Source organism: Nicotiana tomentosiformis, chromosome 2 (assembly GCF_000390325.3).
Source record: "Nicotiana tomentosiformis chromosome 2, ASM39032v3, whole genome shotgun sequence".
NCBI lineage: Eukaryota > Viridiplantae > Streptophyta > Magnoliopsida > Solanales > Solanaceae > Nicotiana > Nicotiana tomentosiformis.
Genome location: NC_090813.1, coordinates 51980734 through 52003923, shown reverse-complemented (window position 1 = coordinate 52003923; position 23190 = coordinate 51980734). Strand labels below are relative to the sequence as shown.

Here is a 23190-nt window from a genome sequence, read left to right as displayed (position 1 = left end):
TTCACATTCATTTCAGCAAATGATCGCTCCTTATTTATTTTTATATATTAAGTTATTTTTGAAAAGACATTAACTCAACAATTATTCTTAGACTTTGCATCATCATTTATCAATTGTTTTGTGAGCTACAAGGCCAACCTTTTCATTCTCAAATCTCTAAGATACCAAAAAAATTAATTATTCAGCTTTTCAATTTATTTTATTTGACAAATCTTTGAATAACCATAAAAGTATTTTTCTGATTTATTTGTTTCAGTATTAGGCAATAGAAATGCCAATAATTTTAAAATCACAATAAGACATCTAAAAACTTTGATGGAGCAAGATTTCTTTCATTAAGTTTGCCAAACGAGATCGATATTCATCATTTTAAAGAACATACCCTTCTTCTAATTTTTATTTAATAACTCAAACACATAATGTGATTTTTAAAAATTGAGTACCCATTAATATAAATACACGTGCAAAACGCGTACTCTAAGACTAATTCTACTAAACATTTGAATTAAGAAGTGAAAATTTGAAGGTTTTATTTTTTTTTATAAGCTATTAGTAAAATTTAGATGTCTTTATGAAAAAGTGAATGCCACACTTTGATAGGTATGATATATATTTAATATCATGGAAGTATTTTATGTAGTGAGTTTACAAAACAATCATAAAAGAAAGCTCTTTTTTGTTAGAATTATAATCCTTTGGCCTTTGTAACTTGTGAGAGCTTTAGCAACAAAAAAAAAAAAAAATTGTGAGAGCAACACCAAACTTGTTTTCATATTTTATTTTTTTTGCATCACGCTTTCATAGCTTATTGGTAACACCAAAATTGTTTGGGACCGATAACTGTTGTTATTTTATTCAATATAGCTTGACAACAAGAAAAGAAAATACGGAAAGTACATCAATTCTAGCTTTACATATTCTCTTTAGTTTGACAAAAATAACATATTCTCTTTAGTTCAAGTTTTGGAATATGTAGAGCAAAATTTGATTTTAGTTGTATTAGTCAAATTAGATAGATGAGGACGATCTCTAACTGACATATTGATTATTTTGCATATAAATAATTACTGACAAAAGTAATGATAAACTTACCTTATACACAAATAATAATTATATTGAGTTTGAGAAAAGACACGTTTACTAATGTAAATATTCTCATAAATTACGGTATCAAACTGTGGTACCGATCAAAAAAAAAATTTCCTTCTCTCTAATTTTTACTATGACAGATTTACAATCCTCTGACCCCCCACCTATTCACCCACCAGCCCCTCCTGACCCAAGCAATGATATATCGACAACTTACCTAGCCAAATCTAATAACACATATACAACACCTACAACTCTCCCATTAACGCCTAGTGTGACAGATACAAACCAACCAAACACCACCAAAACAATCATCGTCGTCAATCCACCCATAAACAACATTCAGACAAATCCTCCTTCATCTCCTAATGGAAAGAACATCCCTTCACAACCAAACCTCTTAATCGGAAAGACAAAGATTCTCAGAGTTCAATTGATCCGAGTTACTTACAACCCCAAAATGCAGAGGTATAACATACAAATATTCCTTCAGACCATACACCAAACCAGCATAACATGCAGAGTGGGAAAGAAGTGATACTGGGTAATAGAAATCATGATGCCACAAGTAGTAGAAGACATGAACAGGTAGTGTCCAAACCTTCTTTTGCTAGCAAAATTACCATCTCTTATTAGTGGAGCTTCGACGGTCGAAATAAAGCATGGCACCACCTGGGTAAACAAACAGTTTGCTTTAATGCTGAAGATTATTTTGTAAAATTGGCCCAACAATGCAAACTTACCATCATTGGTAAGTTCTACAGGAGGAAACCCACTATGGAGGAGATAAGAAAAGCTTTTATTAGGCAATTTCATTTGACATGCCCTGTTAAAATTGCTTATTTTGACCTGAAGCATGTCTACCTTGATTTTGCCAATGATGTTGATTGTAATCACATTTTCTCCAAAGAATACATCGACATAAGAGAGGCTTCGATGAAGATATTGAAATGGACCCCTGATTTTAAGCCAGAGGAGGAGACCACTATTGTCCCTGTATGGATCTTGATCCACCAATTACCGTGGCACCTGTTCAATTGGCAAGTTGTTTCATGACTTGTTAGTGAAATTGGAGTTGCGGTGGCCCCTGAACAGACGACATACTCCAAATCTAGAGGCAATGTGGCTAAAATCAAAGTTGAAATTGACTTGTTAAAACCAAGACTAGATCAAATATGGCTGAGATTCAAAAGATTGGATGGTACTGATGATGGCAGGTGGCTTGATATTGAGTATGAAAAAATTTCAAACTATTGTCTGTATTGCAGAATGCAAGGGCATATGGAAAGTCAATGTAGGAATAAAATTTGGGACGACAGAATCAAACTTCAAAGGAAGAAGAAAACTAGGAAAGAAGCTGAAAACAAAAAGGAGGATGGTTTCCAGAATGTTACCAGGAAAAGAGCTTCCAAAATGAAATCAGCACCAAGTAACAACAATGTTAAAGTAAGTCAGAATGGAGCAAAATAGCAGACAGATGTGCCAATTCAATGACAAAATAGTACAGCGAACCAAATTGAACTGAATGATAGGAGGAATAAGGGCATCACTATTAAGGAGCCATCTATTAATCAGAAACTTCCAGTGATCATAGAGGTCCCTGGAAAAGGGAAAGGGAAAGCATATGAAGAGAGAATTGATCTTAATTATCAAAAACAACAAGAAGTAGAATGCAAGGAGACAGGAACTTCAGAAGCAACAAAAATCATTAAAAAGAACAAAATAAGCAGAAGAAAGAAACAAAGTGATTGGGGAGAAATTGATCAAGTCAATGCGGCTACAAATACTGTACAAACTCATTCCACAACTCAAGAAAAGGGAGAATGAAGCGGCACCATGGAATCGATACAACAAAAGGGTAGTGAACAAAGCAATGGTCACAAGGAAAATGCATATCAAATCAGGGAGGAAAAAGTCGATGATCAAAATGGCAAGCAATGTCAAAGTATTGAAGCCAATTTTAAATATTGATCATGGAAAGGTTCAGAACAATTATCTCAAGCTAATTAGTGACACAAGTCTTAAAGAAGATCAGCATAATGATGCTTTGTATGAATTTGAACCAGGGGAACAAACAGACTCATCAAGGTAAGATGAGGATAGTATAGATGACAGGAATTATGAAGATGAGATGAGTTCAGAAGCCAGTGAAGATTATGCAAGCTTAGAAAGTGAAGGGCAACACAGTGATGACCACAGAACTAATGAAGTTATTAATGAGAGACTTTGCAGTGATCAAATGTATTGGTAGAGACATTTTGTCCCCAATCTCTTGTGGATGTTATTGTGACATCTGAACTAGATAAAGTTACCAATAATATGCATGTATCCAATAGAGGTAGGGGCAGAGGCAGGGGGAACAATAGATGAGGCAAACAAGCATCAGGAGGAAGAGGTGGTAGGCACTCTAATCAACAGCCTGTGTCTGGAGCACAGGAATTACATTTGTCCAACTAATCAATGTTTAGGTCTCTTTTCTAGAATATCAGGAGCATTGCTTCTAATGGTGCTCTTGAGAGATTGAGACAAATTAGTAGATCATAAAAACTCCATTTGTAGCCATTTGTGAACCATTTTGCAAAGTTGATAAATTGGACAAATTCAAAAGAATAATGGGTTTTGCTAATGCATATTCTAACAGCAACTGTCAAATATTGATCTTCTGGGATGAGGCAGTGGATTGTAGGGTGGTTGAAGAGAGTGAGCAGAAAGTTACTTGTAGCTTTAACTGGATGGGGACTAATATCCTCATTACTTTTGTGTATGTTAAATGCATTGCTGACTTTAGGAAAGACTTGTGGGAGAACGTTAAAAACATCTCAGACAGATACAGTCTTTCTCAGTACATTGCAGGGGATTTTGATTGCATTGTCGACCCTGTTGAGAAACAAGGTGGGAGCCCTCACAGAATGTCCAAAAGTTTATCCTTTTTGCAATGTATTATGGATTGTGATCTCATTGACCCTGGTTATTCGGGCTCTACTTTTACATGGTGTAATGGTTGGCAAGTTGATAAGAGGGTTTGGAAGAGATTGGATAGGATATTTGTTAACCATGAGTGGTTAAATATCTTTGATTCTACTAGTGTCAATCATTTGATTAGGAGAAGATAAGACCATTCTCATCTCTTTGTCATTACCAAATATACACAAAGAGAACCTATTAAGTATTTCAGGTTTTTAGATCTCTGGACTAAAGAACCAGATTTCAATGCAGTGGTTGAAAAAGCTTGGAATGTGGAAGTACAAGGATCTCCAATGTGGAGGTTCCATCTCAAGTTGAAAAACACTTGCAAGAAATTGTCAGAATGGTCAAGATCTTCTATTGGAAATATCTTTGAGAAGGTTATTAAAATGGAAGAAAAGGTGAGGGAACTGGAGGAAAAAATCATCAATGACAACACAGATATGAATAGAGGTGAATTAAATCATGCAAATTCTCTCCTGATTAGGGCATACAAGAAGGAGGAATCATTCTGGAAACAAAAATCTGGGGTGAAATGGTTTGTGCAGGGTGAGGTGAACTCAAGGTTTTTTCATTCGATTATTAAAGGAAGGAAGAAGAGATTATCTCTAAAGAAGATTAGGGGGAATGATGGAAACTGGATTGAAGGGGAAGAAGAGATTGCAAAGGAGTCTGTCTTCTATTTCCAAAAACAATTCATAAAAGATAGTTATGTTAATGACTTCTCAGCTCTCAATTGTATTCCTAAACTCATTGATGTGGTAGATAATGTGATGCTAAATGCAGTCCCTACGATGGAGGAATTCAAAGGAGTGGTGTTCTCAATGAGCTCACGGAGTACCTCAAGGCCTGATGGAGTATCTGGGAAGTTCTACCATGCATGTTGGGAGATCATCAATGAGGATTTAATGCTAATGATTCTTGACTTTTTTTGTAGGTAATCAGAATCCTAAGGCAATTACTCATACATATCTTATCCTATTGCCTAAGGTGGACTGCCCAGAGTCTTTCAGTGAGCTAAGACCTATAAGTCTTAGCAACTTTTCATGCAAGATTATTTCCAAACTAATGAATCAGAGATTAACTCCTTTGATGTAGAAGCTTATATCCCCTAATCAAACATGGTTCATTATAGGAAAGCCAATCAGAGACAATATCATGATGACACAGGATATGATTCACAATATAACAAAACCCTCTCCATGTGATAATGTTGTATTGAAGTTAGACATGGCTAAAGCATATGATAGGGTCTCTTGGGAGTATCTGTGTCATGTTCTCAGATTGGATTTTCTGAATGCTGGATTGAGAGTGTTTGGAGGCTAATGTCTAATATTTGGTATTTTATCAATATTAATGGTATTAGACATGGTTTCTTTTAATCTAGCAGAGGAATAAAGCAAGGGGATCCTCTCTCTCCCTCGTTATTTGTTATTGGGGCAGAGCTTCTGTCCAGGTTGATGGATAATCTACTGGAATTAAACTTTATACCATACTATGCAGATAAGAATGGGCCACATATTACTCATCTATGTTATGCAGATGACACCATCCTTTTCTCCTCTTGTGATTCTGCGTCTTTGAGACTGATGATGACAGCTAAGGGTATATGAACAAGTGTCAGGTCAACTAGTGAATAAAGAGAAATCTGTCTTTTATGTCACATTGCATGATGATGCGCCAACTATCAATGACATTAGGAGAATCACTAGCTTTTCTCAGTGTCAATTTCCTATGTAATACCTTGGGTTTCCAATATATGTGGGTAGGAAAAAGGTAGTATATTTTAAGAGCATAGTGGCTAAGGTTGCCAAAATATTGAAAGGATGGCAAGGCAGACTTCTCTCTTATGGAGGGAAGGCAGTTTTAATCAAATCAGTTCTACATGCATTGCCTATACATTTATTGTCTATTGTTAACCCCCCCCCCCAAACTGTAATTTCACAAATTGAGAAAATTATTGCTAATTTTTTCTGGGGAAAGAATGAGAATAATAACAAAAGGCACTGGAAATCCTGGAAGGACCTATGCTTTCTAGTAGTTGAAGAGGGAGCTGGATTCAGATCATTACAAGATATTTGTAAGGTTTTTGCTGTCAAGCTTTGGTGGAAATTTAGGTCTCAAAAGACTTTGCTTAATCAATTCTGGGAGGCTGAGTATTATAAAAGATATTATCCGGTGGCCAAGACGTGGGAATATGGGCAATCACATAACTGGAAGAGGCTCATGGATATCAAAGAAGAGGCTGAACCATTCATTTTCTGGAAACTTGGATGTGGAGAGGTGTCCTTTTGGTGGGACAATTGGTCTGACCTTGGACCTTTAGCTAATTTGGTTCAGGGCATAAAGACATCCAAAAATATCAAAGTGAAAGAGTTCATCAGTGAAGGAACCTGGTTGACTGAGAAACTACTGGACAATCTCCCAATTAATGTGGTCAATAGTGTTCAAAAAGTTGAGATCAATGAAGATAAAATGGACTATCCATACTGGATACCTGAAAGCACAGGGGTCTTCAGTTGTAAGTCTGCATGGCAAATTATTAGAAAAAAGAATGGAATAACTTTGTCTAATATCAAGATTTGGCACAAGAAGGTTCCTTTTAAAATCTCCTTTTTCATAATGAGATTGTTACAAGCTAGAGTTTAAACATATGATAATATCAAGAAGTTTGTAAATATGATTCCTTCCATATGCAACTGTTGCAATCAGCGTGAAAAAGAAACTATTTCTCACTTGTTCAGTGATAGCCACATAGCAAGACAAGTCTAGTCCTTTTTCTATAATTCTTGTGGCATCAAAGTGACTAATAGCCATTTGAGGCAGAGAGCTATGAAGTGGTGGTTAGCTAAAGGTAGAAATGAAGTTCATTCAAGTCTACTTCAATGCTTACTATCAGTCATTTGTTGGGAAATCTGGAGGAGCAGGTGTTCAGCTAGATTTGATAATAGAACCATGTTTGCGTGGCATATTATTCAGCAAGTATCAAAATGCTTAACTTTGATCCTCAATTGTCAATTCCCTTCCTTACAGCTTCCTTTACTTTGGCATGACAAGTGTACATTTGTGGAAAAACTAAAACTTTCCATTCACTCAAAGGCAATTAGGTGGAAGAAACTAGACCTAGGATGGGTCAAATTGAATGTGGATGGCTGCAGTAAGGATAATCCAGGCTCAGCGGATGGTGGTGGTATTATCAGGGATCATAATGGTCATATGTTGCAAGCATTTGCAGAATTTTATGGGCAGTGCAACAATAACCTTACAGAAGCAAAAGAAATTCTGCAAGGTATCAACTTATGTCACGACCCAAAATTTTTACCGTCGGGACCGTGATGGCGCCTAACATTTCACTTGCTAGGCAAGCCAACTTTAGAGAATTCATCAAGCCAATTCTTATACATTTCAGTAAATAACAGCAACTAAGCTATAACGAGTTAAAATAAGTACAAAAATTTATAACATCCTCAATATATACACTACTACCCGGATCTGGAGTCACAATTCACGAACTTCTAGGATTTTACTACAAGTAAAGGTCTGAAAGAAGTACAACTGTTTGAACGAAAGAAACAGTAAAAAAAGGAAAACTGAAAAGATAGACGGGGACTTCAAGGTCTGCGAACGCCAACAGATCTACTTTGAGTCTCTGATGAACCAGTCCGAGCTGCTACACCTCTCGATCAGCTGGGACCAATACCAAAATCTGCACAGGAAGTGTAGAGTATAGTATCAGTACAACCGACCCCATGTACTGGTAAGTGTCGAGCCTAACCTCGACGAAGTAGTGACGAGGCTATGACAAGACACCCACATAATAAACCTGTGCAGATAACAGTATATGTACAAGAAATCAACAGTAACAGCTAAACATGTACTATTGGGAGGGGGAACATGCTAAAGGGGCACATGATATAGGAGATGCAGCGGAAATGATAACCAGAAAAGTGTACATGCTTTTAACCAGTAAAAAATAAATAAACACAATGAAGAAAATTGCACGGCATCACCCTTCGTGCTTTTACTCTCAGCCTCACAATATAAATCAATAGATACAGCACGACATCACCCTTCATGCATTAACTCTCACAATATGGCATGGTATCACCCTTCGTACATTAACATTCACAATATGGCACGGCATCACCCTTCATGTATTAGCACTCACAATATGGCACAGCATCACCCTTCGTGTATTAACACTCACAATATGGCACGGCATCACCCTTCGTGTATTAACACTCTCCCTTACCATAATGCAATGAACAAATAACAACAGGGAGATAGAATAACAAGTACAAGCCTTACTTCAATATTTGGTTCTACAATATCAACCTCAACTTCGGAATCAATACTCAATTATCACCAGAAGGTCCATAAACATGATAAGAATGATCAATTTAGCAATACTAGTCTAAACATTGATAACATGAACAAAGGAAGCTATAATTGCAAGAAACCAAGCCCCGCTCGCATGCTTTAACCCGACTACAATGCGTAAGTACTCGTCACCTCACTTATACGTTGTTCCCCAATATTTAAACATGTAGCAAATAGACAAGCAAGTCATATTCCCTCAAGTCAAAGTTAGACACAATACTTACCTCGCTCCAAAGGCCACTCAATGCTCAATTACTGCTTTTCCTCTAGAATCAACCTCCAAATCATTCGTATCTATCCACAAATGACTCAATAATATCAAATATTGCTAAAGAAATCAATTACAATGCATAAATTTAGATTCCCTAAACTTTCCCCCAAAAAGTCAAAAATTGACCCCGGGCCCGCTTGGTCAAAATTCGAGGTTCGGACCAAAATTCATTTACCCGTTCACCCCGAGCCCGATTATATAATTAGTTTTGGAATCCGACCCTAAATTGAGGTCTAAATCCCTAATTTGCAAAAAACCCCAATTCTTCCTAAATCCCTAGTTTTCTACCATGAAAGAACAAAGATTAGGGATATGAATTTAATGGTTGATGATAGAAATGGAAGAAAATAAGTTAAAGGGTACAAACCTATGAATTGATGTTGAGTTTTCCTTTCAAAATCGCACCTAGGCCGAGATCTAATGGAGAGTTTATGAAAAAAAGGGTAAAATCCTGTTTTGGTTCTGTTTTAAGGTCTGGGTGCCAGGCCTTCTTCACGTTCGCGAAGGGCCTGCCGTATTCGCGAAGTGCAGCAGCTTGAATGGCTTTCACATTCGTGAAGGATTGCACGTGTTCGTGATGGTCTATCCCCACTGGCCATCGCCTTCGCGAGACTCGTTTTGTGTTCGCGTAGAACAGCCCACTGATCCCCAGCCCACCTCCAATAGCGTTCGCGTGTTGCCTGTCGCGTTCGCGAAGAGCAGACCCCCAATGCTCCGCGTTTGTGACCATGGCCTCGCATTCGCGTAGAACAAACCATCCCCCAGCCCAACTCACACTTCGCGTTCGCGAGAGTACCTTCACGAACGCAAAGAAGGAAACCAGAAGGCACCTGAAACTGCAGAAAAACCGGATTTCTAAGTTTCAAAACACCCGTAGCCTATCCGAAACTCATCCGAGCCCTCGGAGCTCCAAACCAAACATGCACACAAGTCCTAAAACATCATATGAACTTGCTCGCGTGATCAAATCGCCAAAATAATACCTAGAACTACGAATCGAACACCAAATCCAATGAAAATTTCAAGAAAACTTTAAAACTTCTATTTTCACAACCGAACGTCCGAATCACATCAAATGAACTTCGTTTCTCACCAAATTCGACAGACAAGTCATAAATATTATAGTGGACCTGTATCGGGCTCCGGAACCAAAATATGGACCCGGTATCAACAAAACCAAACATCAGTAAATTCTAAAAATTATTAAACTTTCAACTTTTAATTTTCCATCAAAATTTCATATCTCGAGCTAGCGACCTCGGAATTCGATTCCGGGCATACGTCGAGGTCCCAAATTACGATACTGACCTAACGGGACCTTTAAAATATGGATCCGGGTCCGTTTACTTAAAACATTGATCAAAGTCAACCCAAATGATTTTCAAAGCAATATTTCATATTTTTTTACAGTTTTTAACATAAAAGCTTTCCGAAAATACGCCCTGACCATGCACGTAACTCGAAGAGGGTAAAAATGAGATTTTTAAGGCTTCAAATCACATAATTAGGTTTTAAAACATAAGATGACTTATCGGATCAGCATATTCTCCACCTCTAAAACAACCGTTCGTCCTCGAACGGACATAGAATAGTACCTGAGCTGGTGAAAAGATGTGGATAACTACTCTGCATATCTGACTCGGACTCCCAAGTAGATGCCTAAATGGGCTGACCTCTTTACTGCACTCAAACTGAAGAATAACTCTTAGACCTCAGTTATCGAACCTGCCGGGCTAGAATAGCCACCGGCTTTTCCTCGTAAGTCAAATCCTTGTCCAACTGGACAGAGCTGAAATCTAATGCATGGGACGGATCGTCGTGGTACTTCTGGAGCATGGACACATGGAATACCGGATGAACATCTGCTAAACTAGGTGGCAATGCGAGCTTATAAGCCACCTCGCCCACTCTCTCCAAAATCTCAAAGGGCCCGATATACCTAAGGCTTAACTTGCCATTCTTTCCGAATCTCATTACACCCTTCATGGGTGATACCCAAAGCAACACTCTCTCTCCGACCATGAATGCAACATCACAAACTATACGGTCGGCATAACTCTTCTGCCTGGACTGAGCTATGCAAAGTCAATCCTGAATAATCTTGACCTTATCCAAGGCATCCTGTACTAGATCTGTACCCAACAATTGAGCCTCCCCCGGCTCAAACCACCCAACTGGTGACCGATATCGCCTACCATATAATGCCTCATAGGGAGCTATCTGAATGCTCGACTGGTAGATGTTGTTGTAGGCGAACTCTGCAAGGGGCAAGAACTGACCCCACGATCCTCCGAAGTCCATAACATATGCGCGGAGCATATCCTCCAAGATATGAATAGTACGCTCGGACTGTCCGTCCATCTGAGGATTAAACGTTGTGCTCAACTCAACCCACGTACCCAACTCACGATGTACTGCCCTTCAGAAGTGCGAGGTGAACTGCGTACCTCGATTAGAAATGATAGGCACGGGCGCACCGTGAAGACGGACGATCTCGCGGATGTAAATATCTGCCAACCGCTCCGAAGAATAGGTAACTGGCATAGGAATGAAATACGCTTATTAGTCAGCCTGTCCACAATGACCCAAACTGCATCGAACTTCCTCTGAGTCCGTGGGAGTTCAACAACGAAATCCATAGTAATATATTCCCACTTCCACTCAGGAATCTCTATCTTCTGTAGCAAACCACCAGGTCTCCGATGCTCATACTTTACTTGGTGACAATTTAGACACCGAGCTACATAAGCAACTATGTCCTTCTTCATCCTCCTCCACCAATAATGTTGCCGCAAGTCCTGATACATCTTGGCGACGCTCGGATGAATAGAATACCGGGAACTGTGAGCCTCCTTAAGAATCATCTCACGAATTCCATCCATATTAGGCACACAAACACGACCCTACATCCTCAAAAATTCGTTATCTCCAATAGTAACCTGCTTGGCACCATCGTGCCACACTGGTAGCTATTATTATAAGCAAACTCCGCAAGTGGCAAGAACTGATCCCAAGAACCTCCAAAGTCTATAACACAAGAGCGAAGCATATCTGCCAATATCTGAATGGTGCGCTCTGACTGTCCATCTGTCTGTGGATGAAATGTTGTGCTCAACTCAACCCGCGTGCCTAACTCACGTTGTACAACCCTCCAGAAGTGTGAGGTAAATTGCGTACCTCGATCTGAAATAATAAACACGGGCACACCGTGAAGGCGGACAATCTCACGAATGTAAATTTCGGCTAACCGCTCTGAAGAATAGGTAACTGCCACTGGTATGAAATGTGCTGACTTGGTCAACCTATCCACAATGACCCAAACTACGTCAAATTTTCTCTGAGTCTGTGGGATCTCAATAACAAAATCTATAGTGATACGCTCCCACTTCCACTCGGAAATTTCTAACTTCTGAAGCAAACCACCTGGTCTCTGATGCTCATACTTGACTTGCTGACAATTTAGACACTGAGCTAAATATGCAACTATATCCTTCTTCATTCTCCTCCCCCAATAATGTTGCCACAAATCTTGATACATTTTGGCGGCACCTAGATGAATAGAATATCTGAAACTGTGGGCATCTTCTAGAATTAATTCACGAAGCCCATCCACATTAGGCACACAAATACGACCCTGTATTCGCAGAACTCCATCTTCCCCCACAAAAGCGTGTTTGGCATCACCGTGCCGCACCGTGTCCTTAAGGACAAGTAAATGAGGATCATCATACTGTCGTTTCTGATGTGCTCATATAAAGAAGACCGAGCAATTGAGCAAGCTAGAACCTAACTATGTTCCGAAATATCTAACCTCACAAACTGATTAGCCAAAGTCTGGACATCTATAGCTAACGGTCTCTCACCAACCGGAATATAAGCAAGGTTGCCCATACTCACAGCCTTTCTACTCAAAGCATCGGCCACCACATTAGCCTTTCCGGGGTGATACAAAATGGTGATATCATAGTCTTTCAACAACTCCAACCATCTTCTCTACCTCAAATTAAGATCTTTTTGTTTGAACAGATATTGAAGGCTACGATGATCAGTAAATACCTCACACGAGACACCGTAGAGGTAATGCCTCCAAATCTTCAGTGCATGAACAATGACTGCCAATTCTAAGTCATGAACAGGATAATTCTTCTCGTGAACTTTCAATTGTCGCGACGCGTATGTAATCACCCTGCCATCGTGCATTAATACTGCACCAAGCCCAATGTGAGATGCATCACAATATACCGTATAAGATCCTGAACCTATGGGTAATACCAATACTGGCACCATAGTCAAAGCAGTCTTGAGCTTATGAAAGCTCAACTCACACTCATCTGACCATCTGAATGGGGCACCTTTCTGGGTCAGTTTGGTCAATGGGCTTTCTATAGATAAAAACCCTTCCACGAACCGACGATAATAACCTGCCAAACCCAGGAAACTCTGGATCTCTGTGACTGAAGTAGGTCTAGGCCAATTTTGAACAGCCTCAATCTTCTTAGGATCCACCTTTATGCCTTCTGCCAATACAACATGCCCCAAAAAGGCGAATTAGTTTAACCAAAACTCGCATTTTGAAAATTTAGCATATAATTGATTAATCTTCAAAGTCTGCAGCACACTCCGAAGATGTTGCTCATGCTCTTCTCGACTGCTGGAGCAAATCAAGATATCATTAATGAATAAAATCACAAAAGAATCAAAATAGGGCTTGAATACTCGATTCATCAAATCCATAAATGTTGCTGGGGCATTTGTCAACCCAAATGACATCACTAGGAATTCGTAATGCCTGTACCGAGTCCGAAAAGTTGTCTTAGGGACATAAGATGTCCTAATCTTCAACTGATGGTAACCAGACCTCAAGTCAATTTTTGAAAACACCTTGGCACCCTGAAGCTGATCGAATAAGTCATCAATTCTTAGTAGTGAATACTTGTTCTTGATAGTAGCCTTGTTCAACTGCCGATAATCTATACATATTCGCATTGAACCATTTTTTTTCTTTACACATAATATGGATGCACCCCAGGGCGAGATACTGGGTCTAATGAATCCCTGATCAAGCAAGTCTTGTAACTGCTCCTTCAATTCTTTGAACTCTGGTGGGGTCATACAGTATGGTGGGATAGAAATGGGCTGAGTGTCCGAAGCTAAATCAATAAAGAAATTAATATCTTTGTCGGGTGGCATCCCCGAAGAATCTGCAGGGAATACTTCTAGAAATGCACGAACAACTGGTACTGAGTCTATAGAAGGAACATCCGCATTAGGATCGCGAATATAAGCCAAATAGGCTAGACACCCTTTCTCGACCATACGTCGAGCCTTTATATAAGAAATAACTTTGCTGGTAGAATGATCAGGAGTTCCTTTCCACTCTAACCGAGGTAACCTCGGCATGGCTAGGGTCACCGTCTTGGCATGACAATCCAATATAGAATGATAAGGTGACAGCCAATCCATACCCAAGATGACATCAAAATCTACCATATCAAGAAGTAGAAGATCCACACTAGTCTCAAGACTACCAATAGTAATCAAACATGAATGATAGACATGGTCTACTACAATAGAGTCTCCCACTGGTGTAGATACACACACAGAAGCACTCAGAGAATCACGAGGCACAACCAAATACGAAGCAAAATAGGAGGATACATAGGAATAAGTAGATCCTCAATCAAATAGAACTGAAGCATCTCTATGGCAAATTGGAATAATACCTATGATCACGACATCGGATGACTCAGCCTCAGGCCTAACTGGAAAAGCATAAAATCGGGGTTGGGCCCCACCACTCTGAACTGCGTCTCTGGGACGGCCTCTAACTGGCTGGCCTCCACCTCTAACGGCCTGACCTCCACCTCTAATGGCCTAACCTCCACCTCTAGCTTCCTGACCCCTACCTCTAGTTGGATGAGCAGGCGATGAAGCAACCGGTACCGGTATGATGGCACGAGAATCCTGCCAAGATCTGTTACTCAACAACCTATGGCAATACCTCCTAATGTGACCAATGTTCACACACTCATAACACCCATCCTGATGCAGTGGCTACTGAAGCTGAAGCTAACCCGAACGGGCCAGATAACCGTTATAGTGACTCTGGAGTGGTGGTGCACTGATAGGAGATGAATGTGCACTAAATGTTGGCTACCCAGAGTAAGGCATAATAAGATTGTGACTCACTGAAGGACCGGGAGATGCCTGAAGTGCTGAATGAAACGGTCTGGGAGGATGACCCCTACCAAAATTACCCCTGCCTCCAGACGAGACACCACTGAAACCACCAAACTGACGAGGCCTCTTATCAGACCTCTGCCATCTCTCCTATGCAAGAACCATCTCGATCATCCTCGCGACATTAGCAACCGCCTGAAAGGAAATTTCACTTTTGGTCTCCTTGGCCATCTGAAGCCTAATAGGGTGAGTGGGTCCCTCAATAAACCTCCTCACTCTCTCTCCCTCGGTAGATAGTAAAAGGAGAGAATGACGGGCTAAATCCACAAAAAGGGACTCATACTGAGTAACAGTCATACTGCACTATTATAGACGCTCAAATTGCTTGCGGTAATCCTCTCTTAATGTGATAGGGAGGAATTTCTCTAGAAATAGCCGTGAAAACTGCTCCCAGGTCAATGCAGGCGATCCAACTTGTCGGGTCAATGTATAATCTCTCCACCACCTCTTGGCAGAACCCGTCATATGAAATACAGCAAAATCGACCCCATTGGTTTCAACTATACCCATGTTTCGTAGCACCTCATGGCAGCGGTAGGGCTGGGCATATATCGGGTAAAACCGATAACCTGAACCATTAATTATTTATTGGGTTATCGATATTAGGTTATTAGGTTAACAGTTTAGAATTTTTTCACTATTGGGTTATCGGTTCGGGCCTCGGTGGCAATTCTGTTATTGGGTTTACCGATAACCCAATAAAGATTAACAAAATTACTACTTTACCCTTAAGTATATACATGTGCAGATATGCTAGGGCTTCATTCTTTCCTATTCTTTCTCAGCCTCAACTGTCAACCGCATTCTTCAGAGTTCAGACTCTTCACTCTTCAGTTGCTTCACAGTTCACATTTTTCAGCCGCATTCCTCAGTTTCATCTTCATTCTTCATGTAAGTTTTTAGTTGCTTCATCTTCATCTTCAGTTGCCTACTTGCCTTCATCTTCATCTTCAGTTGATTCAATCGTTTATTGATTTTTAATCCATCTTTGTGTCGTTTTTTCTAATCAGTTTATTTTTGAGTTGCCTACCCAAATCGTTTATGCTCTGTTTTGATTTTCCATCACAACTAGTAGGAAATTAATTTGTTCAAATTCCTTTATCCTTAATAAGAAATTTTGAGTTTGACCATTAAGAATGAAAAACTTCTGAGAATAGGCGTTTTACGATTATACCCCTTTTAGTAATGCGACTGACTCCAAATATGTCGGGCCAATTGATTTTGGATAATAGATGGCTAAACAAAAAGGAAAATGTATTTGCGGTTTTCGATTTTTTATGTGTTTCTCGCTAATATACTGATTTTTTCAAGGGTTTTTGCCTATTGTGCCCTATTTTTGGCCAGTCTGTTGAATTCAACTTATCTGTTTTATGCAAAATTTCAGATTAGATTAGACTTTGGGTAACTATTCCAATGTGCAACACATTAATTGCTTGAATGTAGTTAACAAATAATCCTGTAATTATTCATATTCATTGTCTCATGGAACTCATTTAACAATTTTTAGTCAAGTTTAAGTTGGTCTTCCATGTTAAGCACTCCTAGTGGTATGCAAAGGAGTTATGATGATATGATAATTGTCTATGCTGCTCCAACTAAGTCTTGTACTAGGAAATCGTAGAATCAGCTTTAAGAATGAAAAACTTCTAAGAATATTAATTGTAAAATCATAGAGAAAATAGGTGTAGGATAAACCAGTATGTATTTTGTTCAGTTGCCTTATTTCTAGATTTTTCATCTTCAGTTTCCTTATGTCTAGATTTTTCTAATTCGTTTTTTAAGATTTTGTTGCCTCGTTGCTTGATTTCTTTTAAATTCAAACTCACAGTGACACAAACGCATGGCTGAAAATATCATAATTGATAAGGTGATTGGTGAAAGTGGAGCTTCTAATTCAAATACGACAGTACAATCTCAATCAATTCAATCAACAGTAAGGAGACAAAGAAAAAAGAGGTCTCCTGCATGGGATCATTTTTACCAAATTATTGATTTGGAAGGAAATCAAAAGGGTGTCTATTAATATTGCAAAAGAGAATATTTTGCTGATACAAAAGATAATGGTACGAAATTTCTGCTTACACATATAACCAATTATAAAAAAAATACCTTTAGATGTTGCAAAAAGTCAATCAAAATTAGCCTTTCAACCTGTTCCGGGGGTAATAAGGGTTATATAGATGTTGTTCCTTAGAAATTTGATCAAGAACAATGTAGGAAGGCTTTGTGTCGTATGGTGATCGTTGATGAACTTCCTTTCAGGTTTGTTGAAAAGGAAGGTTATATGAATTTTATGAAAATTGCACAACCTTTTTTTCGAATTCCTTCACGTAGAACTGTGACTTGGGACTGTTTTGATCTTTTCAATGTGGAAAAACGTAAGTTGGTGAAGCTTTTTAAAGATCAGAGAGTTTGTCTTACCACTGATACTTGGACTTCCTTATAACGAATGAATTATATGTGTATTACTGTTCATTGGATTGATAGTGAATGGAAAATGCATAAAAGAATTATCATCTTTTGTCCAATTTCTAGTCATAGGGGTAAAGATATGGCAAATAGTATTGTTAATTATTTGAAAGAGTGGGGGTTACAAAAGATTTTCACTGTCACAGTTGATAATGCTAGTTCAAATGATGTGACGGTGAAGGAGCTTTCTAAGAAGTTAACTAAATGGGGGACCAATTCCATGAATGGTAAGCACCTTCACGTGAGGTGTATGGCTCATATTATGAATCTTGTTGTTTAGGATGGTATAAAAGAATCAATTGTGTCTATTGAACGTATTAGACAAGTAGTGAGATATATCAGGCAGTCTCCTGCTAGGTGGAAAAAGTTTAAGGAATGTTGTGATGAAGGAAATCTAGTTAGGAAATCTTTATGTTTGGATGTTCCTACAAGGTGGAATTTTACATACTTGATGTTGAATAGGGCTATTGAATATGAGAGTGCAATTTTAGAATATGCTGATCATGATATTGGCTTGTCACATCATCTTGAGTTTGTTGATATTGTGGATGGAAGTCCTACAAGTACACTTTTGAGTAGTGATTGGGAGGATGTAAAGAAATTGACAAAAATTCTTGAAATCTTTTATAAGCTTACTTTAAAGGTATCTGGCTCACTTTATGCTACATCAAATCATCATTTTCTTGAAATTTGTGAAGTTGTTGTTTACTTGAAACAATTGATATTAAATGAAGATGTTCTTTTGGGTTCAATGGCAAAGAAGATGAAGGAGAAATTTGATAAGTATTGGGGTGATCCAGAAAAAATGAACAAGATGATTTTCATTTCATGTGTGTTGGATCCTCGGTACAAGTTTGATTCCGTTAGTTTTGCACTTGCGAAGATGTTTGAAGAAAAAGGGTCAATTATCGCGAAGGCAGTGCATACATACATGACTTCATTATTTGATGAGTATGTAAAGTCTCATTCAAAAGATAAAGGTTGTCGTCCTTCTTTATGTTTATCTAACTCTTCATTGGACACAATGGAAACTTCTACTTTATCGCTTTTAGTGAATACTATTAGTGTCCAAAGCGGAGGAACTTTTGGTTCTTTCTTTGAAGAATTAAAAAGACATAAAGCTGGGATTGGAGGTTCAGATTTTAAATCGGAATTGGAAAAATATCTTACAGAAGAAGTTGAAAATGAAATAGCAGACTCTAATATATTGCTTTGGTGGAAAGTAAACTCACCTAGATTCCCCATTCTTGTTAAGATGGCTCAGGATGTGTTATCTATTCCTATTTCAAGTGTTGCATCCGAATGTGCATTTAGTACTGGAGGGCGTATTCTTGATTCATTTAGGAGTTCATTGACTCCTAAATTGGTGGATGTTCTAGTGTGCCTTCAAGATTGGCTTCGGAGTGAGCCATTACCTGTAAGTGTTGAGCAAGATTTAGATGTTTTCGAGCAACTAGAACAAGGTAGCAATATTTTAATTTGTTTGATTGTATATTATTTTTATAAATAGTTTATTTAATATTTTTGTTGTTTGACTTATTAATATATATTCTCATAGATTTTTCCAAACTTGGAAACGAACGTTGCGATGATGATGTGTAGAATCTTAGATAGTTGTGAGTTAAAACTTTGGTAAGTTAATTATTCAACTTATAAAACACATAGTATGTTTACAAATTTTACTTGACTTAATATTTTTTTCTTTTTATGTTTAATAGGTGTAACCATGCCTCGAATTTGTGGTCTCAAAGCTATCTCACATGTTTGGAGTCACTATGAAAAGATTGAAGAAGGTGATGATGGATGGTAAAAATTAAGATGTAGTCATTGTCATCTTGTTTTATGTTACCTTGCGATGATGAAACTGGTACTAAGTACTTAATGAGGCATGTTGAGCATTGTTTGGAGCGCAATTTGGTGAAGCCTATAAGGATTGAGTAGTTGTTGTCTTATTAACTTGAATTTGAACTATTAGTACTATGTTTGGACTTGTTAATATTAAAGTGAAATTGCTACTACTTTGTATTATTATTAATATGTTTGAACTATTAGTTGTGTTTGATTCTATCGATGTCATCCCTACTCTTTCAAACAATTAGACAACTGTTTGTAGTGTCGAACTATTAATTACAGATTTTATGGCTTAGCAGCAACATTATGTTGACGTTTGTAGTGTTGGAAACTGAAAAGTTGTAGTAGCAACATTATGTTGAATATTAGTTGCAGATTCTTTGTTCAATGTAGTGTTAGATTATGTTTGTTGCAGATTCTTTGTTCAATGTAGTGTTGATTACGTTGAATATTAGTTGCCGATATAAAATTGTTTTAGCACAATTAGTAAGACATGTGATACAACAACTGTATTGCAGGGGTCAGATTAAGTCAAAGCTAGCAGAAAGATTAGCACAATTAGTTGTGTTCACTGTCCATAACTGATATAAAACTGTTTTATAAAACTGTTTTCATTGTGGCCAGAAACGAGTTTTAAAACTGTTTTACTCTTCTCTTTTTTGCTTAACTCTAGATTGAGTTATCTTATCGGGTAAACCGATAATCGTACCGATAATGATCCATAACCGATTAACCGATAACTGATAATTAATATCTTATCGGTTTGGTTATCAGTTTATCATATTTGTAAACCGATAACCGATATGCTAAACCGATAATATTCATAACCGAACCGAACCGACCGATGCCCACCCCTAGGCAGCGGTCAATATAATCATGTGGGTCTTCAGAAGGTGTGCCACTGAAGTGAACTGAAAAGAGCTTAGTAAACTTATCCAGTCTCAATAAGGCCTCAGAAAATATGACGAGCCTATCACCGGCCTGTGACGCAACAACTGGTTGAACTACCCCAACTGGCGGGACTGCTGGAGCCTGATTCTGGGGAGCCATCTGCTCCGGAGCGAGAGCAGTGGGAGTTTGTGCTCCTCCCCCAGCCTGTGAGATGGGTGGTGCCACTGGAAATGTACCATTCTGGGCCACGCCCTCCATAAGACTCACCAAACTGACTAGAGCATCCTGAAGCACTGGAGTAGCTATGAATCCTTCCGGGACCTGAACTGGTCCAACTGGTACAGTCTGTACTGGAACCTCCTCCTGAAGATCCACCTGAGGTTCTATAACAGATGCTCCTGCTCGAGCTCTAGACTGAGCTCTATCTCTGCCTTGGCCTCTAGCACGACCTCGACCTCTACCCCTAGCCATAGGTGCCACCGGGGGCTCTGGTCCCTGTCCGTTGGTAGATGTATTATGTGTCCTCGCCATCTGCGAGAGAATAAGAATAGAATGATTCAATTATCGATGATAGAATAAAATTGCACGACAGTATAAGAAAGAAGTGATATTGTTCCTAAACTTCATAGCCTCTGAAAGATAAATACAGACGTCTCCGTATCGATCCTTCAGACTCTACTAAGTTTTTTCGTGACTCGTTAGACCTATGTAACCTAGTGCTCTGCTACCAACTGTCACGACCCGAAATTTCCACCTTCGGGACCGTGATGGCGCCTAACATTTCACTTGCTAGGCAAGCCAACGTTAGATTATAATTAGTCATTTTAACACAATTTTAAATTAACAAATAACAAAAAAACAAGTGCGGAAATAAAGTCTGAAATAAAGTGAATAATCCATAATAGACGCGATATCTAAATACCATCCCAGAATTTGGAGTCATAAGTGCACGAGCTTCTAGAATAATACAAATAAAGGTCTGCATAAAATTCAAGCTGTTTGAAATATAATACACGGCTGAGATAAGATAGAAGGGGACTTCAGAACTGCGAACGTTGTGCAGTTATACCTCAAGTCTCCACTGGTAGCTGTATCCGGGCAAATTTACAGTACGCCACCGGGACCAACTCCGAAATATACAGAAGAAGTGCAGAGTGTAGTATCAGTACAACCGACCCCATGTACTGGTAAGTGCAGAGCCTAACATTGACGAAGTAGTGACGAGGCTAAGGCATGTCACTTACATTAACCTGTACGCAATAATAATAATAACAACAATAATAGAAATAAATCAGGTAACTAAATTTAACAGTTGAAGTCAACTCGGCAGTCATAACTAATTATTATTTCAAACAACTTCCATTACGGCGTACAACCCGCCCCAATAATATAATTCCTCAATAAATTTTCATTGCGGCGTGCAACCCGCTCCAACAATATAACCTTTAAATAAATTTGTTGCGGCGTGCAACCCGATCTCCCAATATAAACTTTAAATAACTCTGTTGCGGCATGCAACCCGATCCCCCAATATGTGCATATTCAATTCTGTTGCGGCGTGCAACCCGCTCCTCCAATATATTCACTTTTATTTCCGTTGCGGCGTGCAAGCCGCTCCTCCAATATATCCATTTACCAATTCTTATAAAAGAAATTACTTCAATAAATACAACAATTAATATGAAATTATAAGACAATAAGCATACAATAATTATAATTTATTTATGAAACAAACAATGACAAGTAGCAATTAATTGTGGAAATTAGGGAGAAAATAGGCAGTATAATATTTAATATGCTAAATATCAAGTAGCAATTAAGACACATAAATAAAATAAGCATGTGATAATTATTACAAGGATTCAAGAATTAATATTTGACAAGGAATAGGAGAGAAACAATTATTATAACAATTAATTCATGTCTTAAAATAATTTAAGATGTTTAAATAATTAAACAAACAATTAAATTGACAAAGTATAGGCACTCGCCACTTTGCCTATACATCATTGCACATGAAATTCACATAACAAATAATTCAAGGGTTCTATTCCCTCATGTCAAGGTTAACCACGACACTTACCTCGCTTCGCAATCAAATTCTAGTTTCCAATACACCTTTGCCTCTCGAATTTATATCTGAAATCCTCAAATTTAGTCATAAACAATTCAATATACTCAATACAAATCGTAGAAATTAATTCCATATAAATTTACTAATTTTTTCGGATTAAAATCCGAAATTTATTTCAAAAATTAACAGTGGGACCCATATCTCGAATCCCAAAAAAACTCACGAAATCCGAACACCCGTTCCGATACGAGTTCAGCCATACAAAAATTATCGAATTCCGACATCGGATTGGCTTTCAAATCTTCATTTTATATTTTTGGAAGATTTTATAAAAATCTGATTTTTCTTCCATAAATTCATGGATTCATGATATAAATGAGAATGGAATTATGAAATATAATCAATATAGGATAAGGAACACTTACCCTAATATTTTTCCATGAAAATCGCCCAAAAAGCTTCTTACCAGAGCTCAAAATCTAAAATGGTGGAAAATGGGACAAAATCCCATTTCCAGAACTGAAGTTCTGTTGCCCAGATTTTTACTCATCGCGATCGCGGGAATTCATTCGCGATCACGTAGAACAATTTCTGCCTAGGTCCATTTTACTCTTCGCCATCGCAGATAACTCTTTGCTATCGCGAAGCATATTTTGGTTGCCCAGAATTTTAACTCTACGCGATCGCGTATTGACTTTTGCGATCGCGTAGCACAAATAGCGTGCCCAGCTTCTGCCTTCATTCCTTCTATGCGGACGCGATCAACTCTACGCATTTGCGGTGCACTGGGAGCTAACCGTCCGCGATCGCGTGCCTATCTTCACGAACGCGAAGGGTAAAACTCAAGGCTCAAAATTTCCTCTTCGCAATCGCGAAACGCCATGCACCAAAGTTCAAATGGTCTGTAGGCTATCTGAAACTCACCCGAGCTCTCGGGGCTCTAAACCGTACATGCACGCAA

At 38.5% G+C, this 23190-nt stretch overlaps 1 protein-coding gene across 1 annotated transcript; it reads left to right on the top strand.

Moving 5' to 3' along the window:
* Positions 1 to 3701: 3701 nt before the first annotated feature.
* LOC138904798 (uncharacterized) lies at positions 3702 to 15918 on the top strand. The gene is made up of 8 exons (XM_070193303.1): positions 3702 to 4150; positions 4265 to 4890; positions 4991 to 5065; positions 5189 to 5364; positions 6037 to 6648; positions 7087 to 7342; positions 14756 to 14820; positions 15730 to 15918. The coding sequence occupies exons 1-8, from the start codon at positions 3702 to 3704 to the stop codon at positions 15916 to 15918; spliced, it is 2448 nt and encodes an 815-aa protein (XP_070049404.1).
* Positions 15919 to 23190: the final 7272 nt, after the last annotated feature.

Excerpts from the sequence above, each read along its gene's own strand:
- LOC138904798 (XM_070193303.1), top strand. The coding sequence starts at position 3,702 with ATGGGTTTTGCTAATGCATATTCTAACAGCAACTGTCAAATATTGATC. Across the intron at positions 5,365-6,036 it reads TTCTGAATGCTGGATTGAGA|AATGAGAATAATAACAAAAG; the intron begins GTGTTTGGAGGC and ends TTCTGGGGAAAG. Across the intron at positions 14,821-15,729 it reads ATAGTGACTCTGGAGTGGTG|CCTCAACTGTCAACCGCATT; the intron begins GTGCACTGATAG and ends ATTCTTTCTCAG.